The sequence below is a fragment of the Carcharhinus amblyrhynchos genome, chromosome 10, assembly GCF_965287045.1.
Source record: "Carcharhinus amblyrhynchos chromosome 10, sCarAmb.v2.hapA, whole genome shotgun sequence".
In the NCBI taxonomy this organism is placed as follows: Eukaryota; Metazoa; Chordata; class Chondrichthyes; order Carcharhiniformes; family Carcharhinidae; genus Carcharhinus; species Carcharhinus amblyrhynchos.
The window spans coordinates 105,866,758-105,879,722 of NC_137333.1; the positions used below are offsets into that span (position 1 = coordinate 105,866,758).

General features: G+C 44.1%; 1 protein-coding gene across 1 annotated transcript in view; it reads right to left on the reverse strand.

Annotated features, from left to right (window-relative positions):
* Positions 1-7,499: 7,499 nt before the first annotated feature.
* LOC145349254 (E3 ubiquitin ligase RNF121) overlaps positions 7,500-12,965 on the reverse strand; it is a 47,925-nt gene continuing 42,459 nt past the window's right edge. Inside the window, exon 9 of the mRNA XM_080197745.1 lies at positions 7,500-7,646. Coding sequence (XP_080053871.1) covers positions 7,526-7,646 — 121 coding nt within the window. The 3' untranslated portion in view covers positions 7,500-7,525. The remainder of the gene's footprint in view (positions 7,647-12,965) is intronic.

Genomic DNA, 12,965 nt, shown 5'->3' on the forward strand with positions numbered 1-12,965 from the left:
CACAGCAGCAACTGTCATTCTTCATGGTTTTATGTCATTGTGGTTACTCTGCATTAGATAACACAATGATTTCAGATGCAATCCAACCCCACCCCAGCACAATACTCACTTGTCACATGACAAAACTTGATGATGTTATCTCACCGCGTAACCCGCTCACCCCGAGTCACAAGGACACGAGTTCAAGTTCCATTCAGCACAAAAAATCCAGTTTCACATTCCCAGTACAGTACTGAGGGAGCACCACATGATCCGGCATGTCTTGCAGAGGTTGCTGTGGCAGGGTTGTGTGGTATTGTGCTACCCAGCCTTCAGGAGAACAGTGACCACAATACCACACAACCCTGCCACAGCAACCTCTGCAAGACATGCCGGATCATCGACATGGATACCATCATCACACGTGAGAATACCATCCACCAGGTACATGGTAAATACTCTTGCAACTCGGCCAACATTGTCTACCTGATACGTTGCAAGAAAGGATGTCCCGAAGCATGGTACACTGGGGAGACCATGCAGACACTACGACAACAGATGAATGAACATCGCTCAACAGTCACCAGGCAAGACTGTTCCCTTCCTGTTGGCGAACACTTCAGTGGTCACGGGCATTCAGCCTCTGACCTTCGGGTAAGCATTCTCCAAGGCAGCCTTCACGACACACGACAGCGCAGAGTCGCTGAACAGAGACTGATAGCCAAGTTCCGCACACATGAGGACGGTCTCAACAGGGATCTTGGGTTCATGTCACACTAACTGTAACCCCCGTGACTTGCCTGGGTTTGCAAAACCTCACTTACTGTACTGTCTGGAGACAATACACATCTCGTTAAACTGTGATCAGTGCTCCTTCCACACACATTATCAGCCACTTCAGGTCTTGAACAGCAGGTTAGGTGTAAGGATTCGCATTCTAATCAGTAATCTCTAAACTGTCTGTGCTTTATATGCTCTGTCTGAGGCCAGAACTCTCCATTCACCTGACGAAGGGGCTAACCCTGAAAGCTTGTGAGTATATTATCAAATAAATAGGTTGGACTAAAACCTGGTGTTGTCAGACTTTTTACAATCCCCGTGGACAGTGAGGACACAAAGATCAAAGCTAAAGGCTCCGCAATCTCATTCTTTGCCTCCCAAATGTATCCCATCTGGCCTAGGGAACTTATTGACCCTCAGATTTTTCAAAATTGCTAATACATCTTCCCTCAGAACATCTACCTCCTCGATCCTATCAGCCTGTATCACACTCGCATCCTCAGAAACATGGCCCCTCTTCTTAGTGAGCACTGAAGAAAAGTATTCATGCAATGCCTCACCCATCTCTTCTGACTCCATGCACAAGTTCCCACTACTATCCTTAACTTACCCTAACCTCACCCTGGTCATTCTTTTATTTGTCACATAAAAGTAAAAAGCCTTGGGGTTTTCCTTTATCCAACCTGCCAAGTCTCAGTCCCCTCCTAGCTCTCCTAACCCTTTTTATACTCATTCCTAGCTACCTTGTAACCCTCAAGTGACCGAACTGAACTTTGTTTTCTCACCCTTACATACACTTCCTTTTTCCTCTTAACAGACATTCAACCTCCTTCGTGAACCATGGTTCTCTCACGCAGCCATTTCCTCCCTGCCTTCCAGGGACATATCTATCAAGGACACGCAGTATTTGTTCCTTGAACAAGCTCCACTTTTCATTTGTGCCCTTACCTTACAGTTTCTGTTCCCATCTTATGCTCCCTAATTCTTGCCAAATTGCATCATCATTACCCCTGCCATGTGACCCTATCCCTCTCCATTGCAATAATGAAGGACACCGAATTGTGGTCACGATCTCCAAAGTGTTCTCCCAAAAACAAATCTAACACTTGGCCCAGTTCATTACCCAGTACCAGGTCTGTCAGCTTATCCACATATTGTGTCAGGAAACTCTCCTGCACACACTGTACGAAAAGTGTCCCATCCAAACTATTTGACCTTGATGTACCTGAACAGGTGCCAAAAAGTGTGGTGACTAGGGGATTTTCACAGTAACTTCATTACAGTGTTATTGCCAGCCTACTTGTGATTAATAAACAAACATTGAACATGCTATGGTCACAGCAATGTGGTTATGATACTGGACAAGCTATTTGATGATTCACTGATAGGCCTCAGAGAAATGAAACATTCTTTTACAACAATCTCGTAGTTTCATAGTCACCATCACCAAGATTAACTTTTTGTTATTTATTTAAACAGCTAAAAATTTAAATTCCCTCATTTGCAGTGGTAGGTTTTGTTTTACTACTTTTCTGATCATTAGCCCAGGTCTCTGGTTTACTCAACACCCCCCCCTTCCCCAATTACCAAATGCCAACTTGAGGGCAATGGGGAGAGAAGATTGAAGCAGTTGCCATGTCTTTTGCCTGCCAGCTCCTGTATTTTGGGGGAAGTTCAACTTTCACTTTTTGACTCCCTTTTGTCTCCACTGTCGATTAACTCTTCCCACTTCCTCAAAGTGATTTCTGAATTTTAACCTTTAGTCACTTTCTCCTCCTGCCACTCTTGCCTCCATTTCTACACTGTCTTAATTGTCCAGGTACAGTTACTATGTTAAAGGTCCTAGACAAACAGAGGTCATCATTACCGTTGATTGTTGTCCTCTCTTCAGTTCAACAAAACAGGGTTACATTAGCTCTTGGGGAGGGCAAACAAAGCAAGGAAAATACTCATTAAACAGGAGAGTATTGTGAGGGGCAGAGGGAGTGAGACACTATGGAAGTACATGTCCTCAGATCCCTGAAGGTCGCACAACAGGTAAATAGGGTGGTAAGAAAGTCAATTAGAATGCTTTTCTTTATTGAACAAGCTATTGAATACATAAATAGGGATATAATGCTGGAACTGTATAAACACTGGTGAGGCCACAGCTGGAATTTTATGGGTAGTTCTGGTCACATTACAGGAAGGACACAATTGCTCTGAAGAAAATGCAGGGGAGATTTACAAGGATGATGCCTGGGGTTGAAAATTGTAGCTATGACAAGAGATTGGACAGGTTTGGGTTTTTTCCCCCCTTAGAACAGACTGAGGGGTGACTTGATGCAAATGTATGAAATTACAAGAAGTTCAATTAGACAGGGAAGACTTGTTTCCCTTAGCCTGGCCGGTGCAGGGGGAGGGGGCGGTGTCAGGTATCTGGGGCATATATTTAAGGTGATTGGTAGAAGGATTAGAGGGGATATAATAGGAAGAAAGTTCTCACCCAGAGGGTGTTGGGTGCCTGAGATTTGCTGCCACATTGGTGGTTGAAGCAAAAAACCTTCAACTCATTTAAAAAGGTGCCTGGATCTACACCTGAAAATGTAAACCTGGAATTAAAATAGGCAGCTGTTTTTTTTAAAGAAACCAGGGTAGACACTATGGGCTGATTGGCCTCTTTTGTCCCATAGCCTTTCGATGGTTCTACATGGGTTATATGGCACAGTAAAAAGTCTAACAACACCTGGTAAACTATCAAATAAAATCGGTTGGACTAAAACCAGGTGTTGTCAGACTTTTTACTGTGTTTACCCCAGTCCAACGCCAGCACATCCACATCATGACTTATATGGCACAGACATAGGCCATTTGGCCCAACCAGTCTATGCCATAATCAAGCCAGTTCCCATTCTTCAGCATCTAAATCTACCACTGTAACCATGACTTGTCTAGTTTCCCCCTTAAATAAATATATATTGTTCACTTCAGCATGCTCTGTGGGAGTTCATTCCACATTCTCACCACTCTTTGGGTTAACTAAATTTCTTCTCAATTTCCTATTGGTTTTCTTGGTAATTATCTTCTTTTGGTGTTCTCTAGTTACGGTCTTCCCTGCAAGAGGAAACATTCTCTCTGCATCCACTTCAAAATGTTTTAAAGACCTTTATTAGTTCACCCCTCAACCGTTTCCGCCCCCCCCCCCCCCCCCCAAAAGAGACTCAGCCTGTCAATCTTTCCATGATATGTAAATCCACAAAATTGCATCCTTGCAAATCTCAAGTTAGTGTATTACTACACTAATAAATTAACTTAATATTAAATTATTACACTAATAAATTAACTTCACAAAATTGCATCCTTGCAAATATTAAGTTAATTTATTAGTGTAATAATTTAATATTAAGTTAATTTATTAGTGTAATAATACAATAACTTGAGATTTGCAAGGATGCAATTTTGTGGATTTACATATCATTACAGGCTTACATTAATACTGCATTGTCACTGAAAATTCCCTTCTCTGCACTCTTTCCAGGCTGTGATGTCTTTTGTATGACGACCAGAAACTACATTCGCTGTAAGTACGGTGTAACCAAGGTTCAATACAGGTTGAGCATAACTGTTCATTTCCATTCAATCCCTCTGGAAATAAAGCCATGTTTGTTTTTGGCCTTACTAACCTGTGGCACAACGTTTAGTGATTGGTGCACTTGTACTCTGCGATCTTTCTGCTCCCTGACCTCACCCAGATATGTACCTTTCAAGTAATGTGTGACCTCCCTGTTCTTTCTAGCAAAGAGAACCACCTCAAATGTGACTGTGTTGACTTTCATTTGTCGATGTTTTGCTCATTGTTAAATTTATTTATGCCCTTAGGAAACTTGTTGCAGGTCTTTTTAAGTATTAACTGTGCCCTCTCCTCAATTTGGCGTCATTCGTAGATTTTTCAAAGTGCTTTTGATTCCAAAATCCAAACCATTAGGGAAATCGTGGACAGCAGTGATTCCAATACTCATCCTGAACATCACTTCCCACTGTCAGCCATTCTAAATAACTACTCTTGGCTGTCCTGAAGCCAGTGAGCAATTCAAGATGCCACTTGTTCCCCAGGGGGAGGCAGTGGCATAGTGGTATTGTCGCTGGGCTAGTAATTCAAAGACCTAGGGTAAGGCTCTGGAGACCCTGGTTCCAATTCCACCATGGCAGATGTGAAATTTAAATTCAATAAAAAAATCTGGAAGTAAAAGTCCACCGATGACCATAAAACCAGTCAATTGTCATAAAAATCCATCTGATTCACTAATATCCTTTAGAGAAGGAAATCTGCTATCCTTACCTGGTCTGGCCCACATGTGACCCCAAACCCATACAATATGGCTGATTCTTAACTGCCCTCAGGAATAGGCAATAAATGCTGGCCCAGCCAGCGACTCCCACAGTCCATGAATGAATAAAAAACTTCAACATTTTCCAACCTTATTCATCAGTCCAAAGACCTTTTGAAAATCCAGATACATGACATCCAATGCATAACCACTATCTACCAAGCTTTGTTATCTTATTGTTTACCCTTTGTTCACTGACCAATCTGATAAAATATCCCTACCTGAAACATGAACTCCTCTTCTCTCTCCCAGACGATGACAAACATGTGCCAAACTCTTCATTTTATGAAACTTTACTGTCTCTTTATTGAGGTGTATTGATTCAATAGCCCAGGCACCACAATGTCTACACCATTTATTGATATGAATTGCACCAGTTTCTTTTTACAGATCCAGAACACCAGAGAAATGGCTGCACGTTTCACCAGTGACAATACTGACCAGATCAGTTTCTTGATGCTGCAGGGTTGTGGGAGAGGCGCAGACATTGCAATGTTGACTGAAAGACCATTTTTCCACCAGCCAATCCTTGTTGGAGGTGCCAATTGAACGCTGGCCAATAAATGACCAGATGACATACAAGAAATAGTTCTAATTACCAGTGGATAGGGTCAGTGACTGCTGCCAATGAATGAACACAGCCATCGCTTGCCAGGCCAAGTGATTTCACTAGGAATGACTTTTCCCCCTCTTTTCCTCCTCCAGTTCCATCCCTCCCCCACCATCTCAAGATCCAGATACACACACATTCCAGTGAGGAGGATCAGGCTGTGGGTCACTGATCAGGAGGCAGCACCTTGGCTTCTTTCACCCACAACAACCAAGTGAACCAACATTCACTGCCACCAAGGTCACTGAATTCAGGGGAGACTGGCCCTTCCTTTACCCACGAGTTGACACCACACTGCAGAGCACATTCCATTGAGGATACCTGCCTCACTCCTTGCAAGAAAACACAGACTGCATTAACTTTACATTGGCAAAACCTTGGGTTCACCCAACAACTTTGGAAAGGCCAGGAGGGTAGACTAGCTGATATACACTTGTCTATTTCTCAAGTCTCCACCCACAAGACCACAAAATGTGGTCAAATGCATTAACTGGCCATTTCTACATTGGTGCAGTGATCCTGGGCTAGGGGAGGGACTGAGCTTGCAATGAGTCCAGTGCATTGCTAACTAAACCCCCTCCCCCCCAATACAATCCAATATAAAAGATCAGAGTGTAAAAATAGGGCTTTTTAAATATATATCTAATATAAAAAGGATGGGTTTTAACCAATTCCTCTTTGAACCTCTGACCTGCTGGTCTCAATCCCTCCCCCACTGCAGTTCCTATTCCCATCCTTAACATATTCTCTCCCTTGCTTCCCCTTTGAAGATAATATTTTAACTCAACATAAACCAATATTCACTGAATGGTGCACAGGATTCAGTGAAATTCATGACCTCCAGGACTAAATGTATCCGTTCCCCAACAAATCTGGTCAGTGAAACCAAGAATTTTATTCACTGACTCCAAATCCAAACCCTATTACAGATCCAATTCCTGTAATGGCTACCTCCATATTGCAGTCAAAGTCATTGTAATGGCTACCCCCATATTACAGACCCAGTCCCTGTAATAGTTACCCCAATATTACAGTCGAAGTGCTTGTAATGGCTACCCCCAAATTACAGCTCCAGTTTCTGTAATGGCTACCCTGATATTCCAACTCACTTATCTGCAGTGCTAAGCCTCGTCTCTCCCCAACCCCCTGGTAAAGTCACTATTTAATGTTAATTTACAAATCTTACGTTGCACTCAAAGGAATAGTCCTGGTTCCCTCTCACTTGTTGAAAACTGTGGTTTTACACACTGAGCAACCACAGAATCATTTATACCAGAAAAATGCAGATTTTCAGGACAATTAGCCAGGTTGGGTCTTCAGAGACAAGGAACGATACAACCCCCAGAACTGTGGATCAAGACTTGCAGAGTAATTACATTTGGAACAAGAGCAGGCCACTTATCTCCCTGAGCTAGTTAGATGGGAACAGAAGATGGCCATTCAGCCCCTTGAGTCTGTTTTACAGGAACAGGATTCATCAATTCCAGTCAACATAGGGGGACAGGTGAGAGAATGTGTCTAATTTGAACATTCACACTCTTTGGGAGGATGGAGTGGAAAATTAAACTGAAGAAAATGATTAATCCATATGCCAACAAGCTCGATTTTGCACTGGTCCAATTGAAGGCTTCTTTCTCTCTCCTCCTCCTCCTGTGGTGGATGTGGGAATCCAACTGAGTTTTAACATCCTGGTTGCTGCATTCCACAGAATTGGAGTTCAGGGAAAGGAGGAGGATCCCGAGGAGTGGGGGGATGGGGGGGGGGGGAGGGGGAGGAAAAAGGGGCAATGTTATTCGAGTCCCAGGCTGTAGTTGATGCCTTGAACCAGTCCGATGATCACAGGTTGCCAAGCAACCAAGTACCGTAGCCAATCCAGCAGCTGACCATACATGACGTGAGGTCGCTCCCAGCTGGGAAAAGGAACGTTAAAGAAAGCACATTTCTGAAACAAGCAAACCGAGAGAAAGGGGAACACACCAACCAACTTCCTGAATCCAAACATACACTGACACCATTAGTGCTGTGCTCAGTGCTGAGAGAGTCAATGCCTCGTGACAAGTCCCAAGCTCCAACACCCAGCAGTCAGTGCTATTTCCAGAGCAAAATAAAAACACCAAGTGACTCAAACACTGGGTAAAAGAACCTTCTAATCACGTCAAAGGAGTAAAGATAGCAGTGTTGAATTACTCATTTATGCAGGTCCCAGTCCAGAGCACGTTAAAATCGGTGAGAACTGAAAATAAATGGATATCGATAATTTCCTCCAATAAAACCAAAATACTGCTAACACTGGAAAAACAGAAAATGCTGGATAAACTCTGCAGATCTGGCAGCATCTGTGGAGAAAGAGAGATATAGTTAATGTCTGGATCTAAATGAACCCTCGACTGACCTGAAGTAGAAATGTAGAGAATGATATAGTGGGAAAGGGAGAGGAGGAATGGGGCAGAACAGAAGAACAGGGATAGGTCAGAGCAAAAGAGCTATGGACAAACTTAGAATCAGAATTTTACAGCACAGCAGGAGGCCATTCAGCACAATGGGTCTGCACCATCTTCTGAAAGAGCTACCCAGCGAGTCCCATCCTCCAGCCCCATCTCCATAGTCCTCTAAATTCATTACTTCCAAATATGGTATCCAGCTCACTTTGAAACTCCTGTGGAAGCCACCTCCACCACTCTCCCAGGTAGCTCACGCCAAATCCTAACAACTGAGTAAAGACATTTCTCCTCGTCTCACTCCTAGCTCTCTTACTGACCATCTCGACATCTGAGCCCTACTCGCAGACATACCAACTAGTGGAAGCAGAATATCATTCTTTACCTTGTCAAAATTACTCAATTTTGTGCTGGACACAAGACAAATGGGAGTGTTAATGGTGCCATTTAAGGATGGAGTGCAAATGGTGACAAGAGAGAACAGAATTGATGACCTCCTCACCTGACATAAACCAAACCAATTTTGCTCTTTACCTGCCAGTGATAATAGTCTGGGTATAGCCTTGATCCCAAAAGGGGGCACCCTGTGTCCACTGGGCCCCTAATGGTTAACTGTATCTTATTCACTTTCCTTTCAATTAATACACATGTCCACACAGGAGAAGGGAACAGGAGGAGATTGTCAAGGCATGGATAGAGGATTGGCTGACTGGTAGAAGGCACAGAGTGGCAACTAGTAACTAGTAGTGTGCCTCAGAGGTCAGTGCTGGGACCATAAGTTTTCACAATGTACATTAACAATTGGGAAGGAGGAACTGATGGCACTGTTGCTAAGTTTGCAGATGATATGTAGAAAGACAGGTAGTATTGAGGAAATGGGGGGCTTCAGATGGACTTGGACCAGTTAGAACAGGAGGCAAAGAAGTGGCAGATGAAGTACAATGTGGAAAGTGTGAGGTTATGCACTCTGGAAGGAGGAATGGAGGCATAGATTATTTTCTAAATGGGAAAATGCTTAGCAAATCAGAAAGAAAGACTTGGGAGTCCTCGTTCAAGCTTCTCTTAAGGTTAACGTGCAGGTTCAGTCGGCAGTTAGGAAGGCAAATGCAATGTTAGCATTCATGTCAAAAGGGCTAGAATACAAGAGCAGGGAGGGACTTCTGAGGCTGTATTAGGTTCTGGTCAGACCCCATTTGGAGTGTTGTGAGCAGTTTCAATGTTCAAAATCAGGAGAAAGTACCTCTTCGCAGAGGATATAGATTTAATTGGCAAAATCAGAAGGAATAGGAAGAGAATTGGACAGCACGGTGGCACAGTGGTTAGCACTGCTGCCTCACAATGTCTGGGACCCGGGTTCGATCCCTAGCTTGCACATTCTCCCCATGTCTGCATGGATTTCCTCTGAGTGATCCAGGTTCCTCCTGCACTCCAAAGACATGCGGGTCAGGTGGATTGACCACGCTAAATTGTCCCTTAGTGTCTTGATGGGCCGAATGACCTCCTTCTGCACTGTAGATTCTATTACAGATAGCTTCTATGATCTGGAATGCACTGGCTGAAAATGGTGGTGGAATAGGAGAAGTAAACTATTCAGCCATCAAGCCTGACTCACTCAATTCTGTATCCAGGACAATATCTAGGCTTGGGCTGATAAGTGCCAAGTTTCATTTGTGCCACACAACTGCCAGGCAATTACCATCTCCAACAAGAGGATTAACCCTTGTCATTCAAGGATTATCATCACTGAATCCTCCACTATAAACATCCTGGGGGTTATCATTGACCAGAAACTGAACTGGAGCCAGCCATATAAATACTGTGGCTACCAGAGCAGGTCAGATGCTGAGAATCCTGAGGTGAGTAACTCGCCTCCTGATTCCCTAAAGTTTATCACCATCAGGAGTGTGATGGAATACTCCTGACATATCTGGGTAGGTTCAGCTCCAACAGCACTCAAGCAGCTTGACGCCATTCAGGACAAAGCAGTCCACTTGATTACCGCATCTACAAACATTCAATCTCTCCACCACCAACGCACAGTAGCAGAGTGTTCCATCTACAAAGATGCACTGCAGCAACTCACCAAGGCTCCTTGAACAGCACCTTCCAAACCTAGTCACAAACGCCCAGAAGGACAAAGGCCGCAGACACACAGGAATACAACCACCTACAACTTCCCCTCCAAATCAAACACCATCCTGATTTGGAAACATATACACTGTTCCTTTACTGTCCAGGGTCAAGTTCCTGGAACTCCCTCCCTAACACTGAGTGCACCTACACCATGTGGACTGCAGCGGCTCAAGAAGTCACTTCCACCTTCTCAAGGCCTAGCTACTGATGCCCACATCCCATGAATGAATACTTGAGAAGGAAAAGGATGTAGAAGGATGGATTAGTAAATTTGCTGACGACACCAAAGTCGGAGGAGATGTAGACAGTGAGGATGGATGTTACAGTTTGCAGATGGACATAGATAAGCTGCAGAGCTGGGCCGAGAGGTGGCAAATGGAGTTTAATACAGAAATGTGTGAGGTGATTCACTTTGGTAAGAATAACAGGAGTACAGAATATAGGGCTAATGGAAGGACTCTTAATAGTGTTGACGAGCAGAGAGATCTCGGAGTACATGTGCATAGCTCCCTGAAATTTGGCACCCAGGTTGATAAGGTTGTTAAGGCGGCGTACGGTGTGTTAGCTTTTATTGGTAGAGGGATTGAATTTCGGAGCCGTGAGGTCATGTTACAACCGTACAAGACTCTGGTGCGGCCACACGGAGTACTGCATACAGTTCTGGTCACCGCATTATAAGAAAGATGTGGAGGCATTGGAAAGGGTGCAGAGGAGGTTTACCAGGATGTTGCCTGGTATGGTGGGAAGGTCTTATGAGGAAAGGCTGAGGGACTTGAGGTTATTTTCATTAGAGAAAATACCTAATTGAGGCATACAAGATGATCAAAGAATTGGATAGGGTGGACAGTGAGAGCCTTTTCCCTCGGATGGTGATGGCTAACATGAGGGGACATAGCTTTAAATTAAGGGGCGGTGGTTATGGGACGGATGTCAGAGGTAGGTTCTTTACTCAGGGGGTAGTAAGGGCGTGGAATGTCCTGCCTGCAGCAGTTGTGGACTCGCCAACTTTAAGGGCATTCAAATGGTCAGTGGATAGGCATATGGATAACATTGGAATAGTTTAGGTTAGAGGGTCTTAGATTGGTTCCACTGGTCGGCGCAACAGAGGGCCGAAGGGCCTGTACTGCGCTGGAATGTTCTATGAAAAAGAAACTTGCAGGTCTATGGGGAAAGCAGGAAAATGAATTGGATGCTGTTGAAAGAGCTGACACGAGCACAAACAGTTGAATGTTCAGTGGCTTGTGGTTGTAGTTTTGGTGAGTAGTTGTCACTATGGAATGTCTCTCCCCCAGTCTTCACATACCGGCTATACAATGTTATGAAAATAAATGATTTCAGCTTTCTTCCATTTGAAACCATCACCATGATTAAATAGACAAAACCTACTCTCAGATCTTACCTAATTTGGCTGCTGCATTGACCAATCTTCCTTCCCTAGGAAGTCCTATTTCTCTGACACTTTCACTGTAATCAGGAATTACGTGCGTGTGTGAGAGGGCTGACCTCCTCAGAACTCAGGTCACACATTAGTCAGGCTGCACTTATTGCACGCAAGCCATTGCGATACCTTTGTGACGTCCAGAAACCAGGCTGTGAAGGGGGAATAATGTTTAAATTGTTCAGCCCTGATCCCGGATTCTTCCAACTTATTCATAACCCCTGAATTAAACTGCTTTGTGAAAATGATTCTCAAAGCAAGTGTTTGAGGATTCTCTGTGGCTAGCTAACATTGAACAAAGAACAACACAGCATGGGAAACAGGCCCTTCGGCCCAACAAGTCTGCGCCACCATTTTAACGTTGAGTGCCCTCTTCTATCTATGTCCTTTGTCTATACCTATTGGGGAAGATTGAGGGAAGGCTAATTTAGGGACAATTTGTTAACACCAGGCTAACAGCATGTTTTTGGGGTGTGGGAGGAAACTGGAGCACCCGGAGAAAACCGACGCAAGCACGGGGAGAACGTGCAAACTCCCACAGACACTGGCCCAAATCTGTGTATCTGCACAGCAAACAGTGATAGTCACTGAGCTGTCATGGTGCCCGTCAGCTGGTCCAGATTAAGTGTACACTAATGACGTGAAGTACTAGGCAACTCTCAAAACAACATCCAAGAGCAGCCCTCGCACGATCCACTGCGTGTATGCCCCTTGTTGGACAAGGCAGACCAAATCACTTGTCTTTTCTTTAAATCCACATCAATAAACATGCACAACTTGTACAAACATTTACAGAAGCTCAGAAGACAAGTGAGCCATAAAATATGCTGGAAGGTCCACAGGAATCAATTGATTCCCAGGGATGTCCCAGTGTGCTTGATCTTTATTTAGAACAGTCTCCTGCATCCCTCCATGTCTAGTCTGCTCATGTGCCTAAGTAAACCTTAAACAACTCCAGCATGCCTACCTCCACCACCATACTTGGCAGTGCATTCCAGGCCCCCACAACCCGCTGTGTGAAAAACCTCCTTCTAACATCCGAATTATACCTTGCTCCCCTCGCCCTAAGTCCGTGGCCCCTCATAATTTTTGTATCCAGCCTAGGAAAAAGCTTACCACTGTTCACTATCTATACCCTTCATGATCTTATACACCTCTATTAGATCTCCCCTCATTCTCCGCTTTTCTAAGGAGATCAGCCCCAATTTGCCCAATCTCTC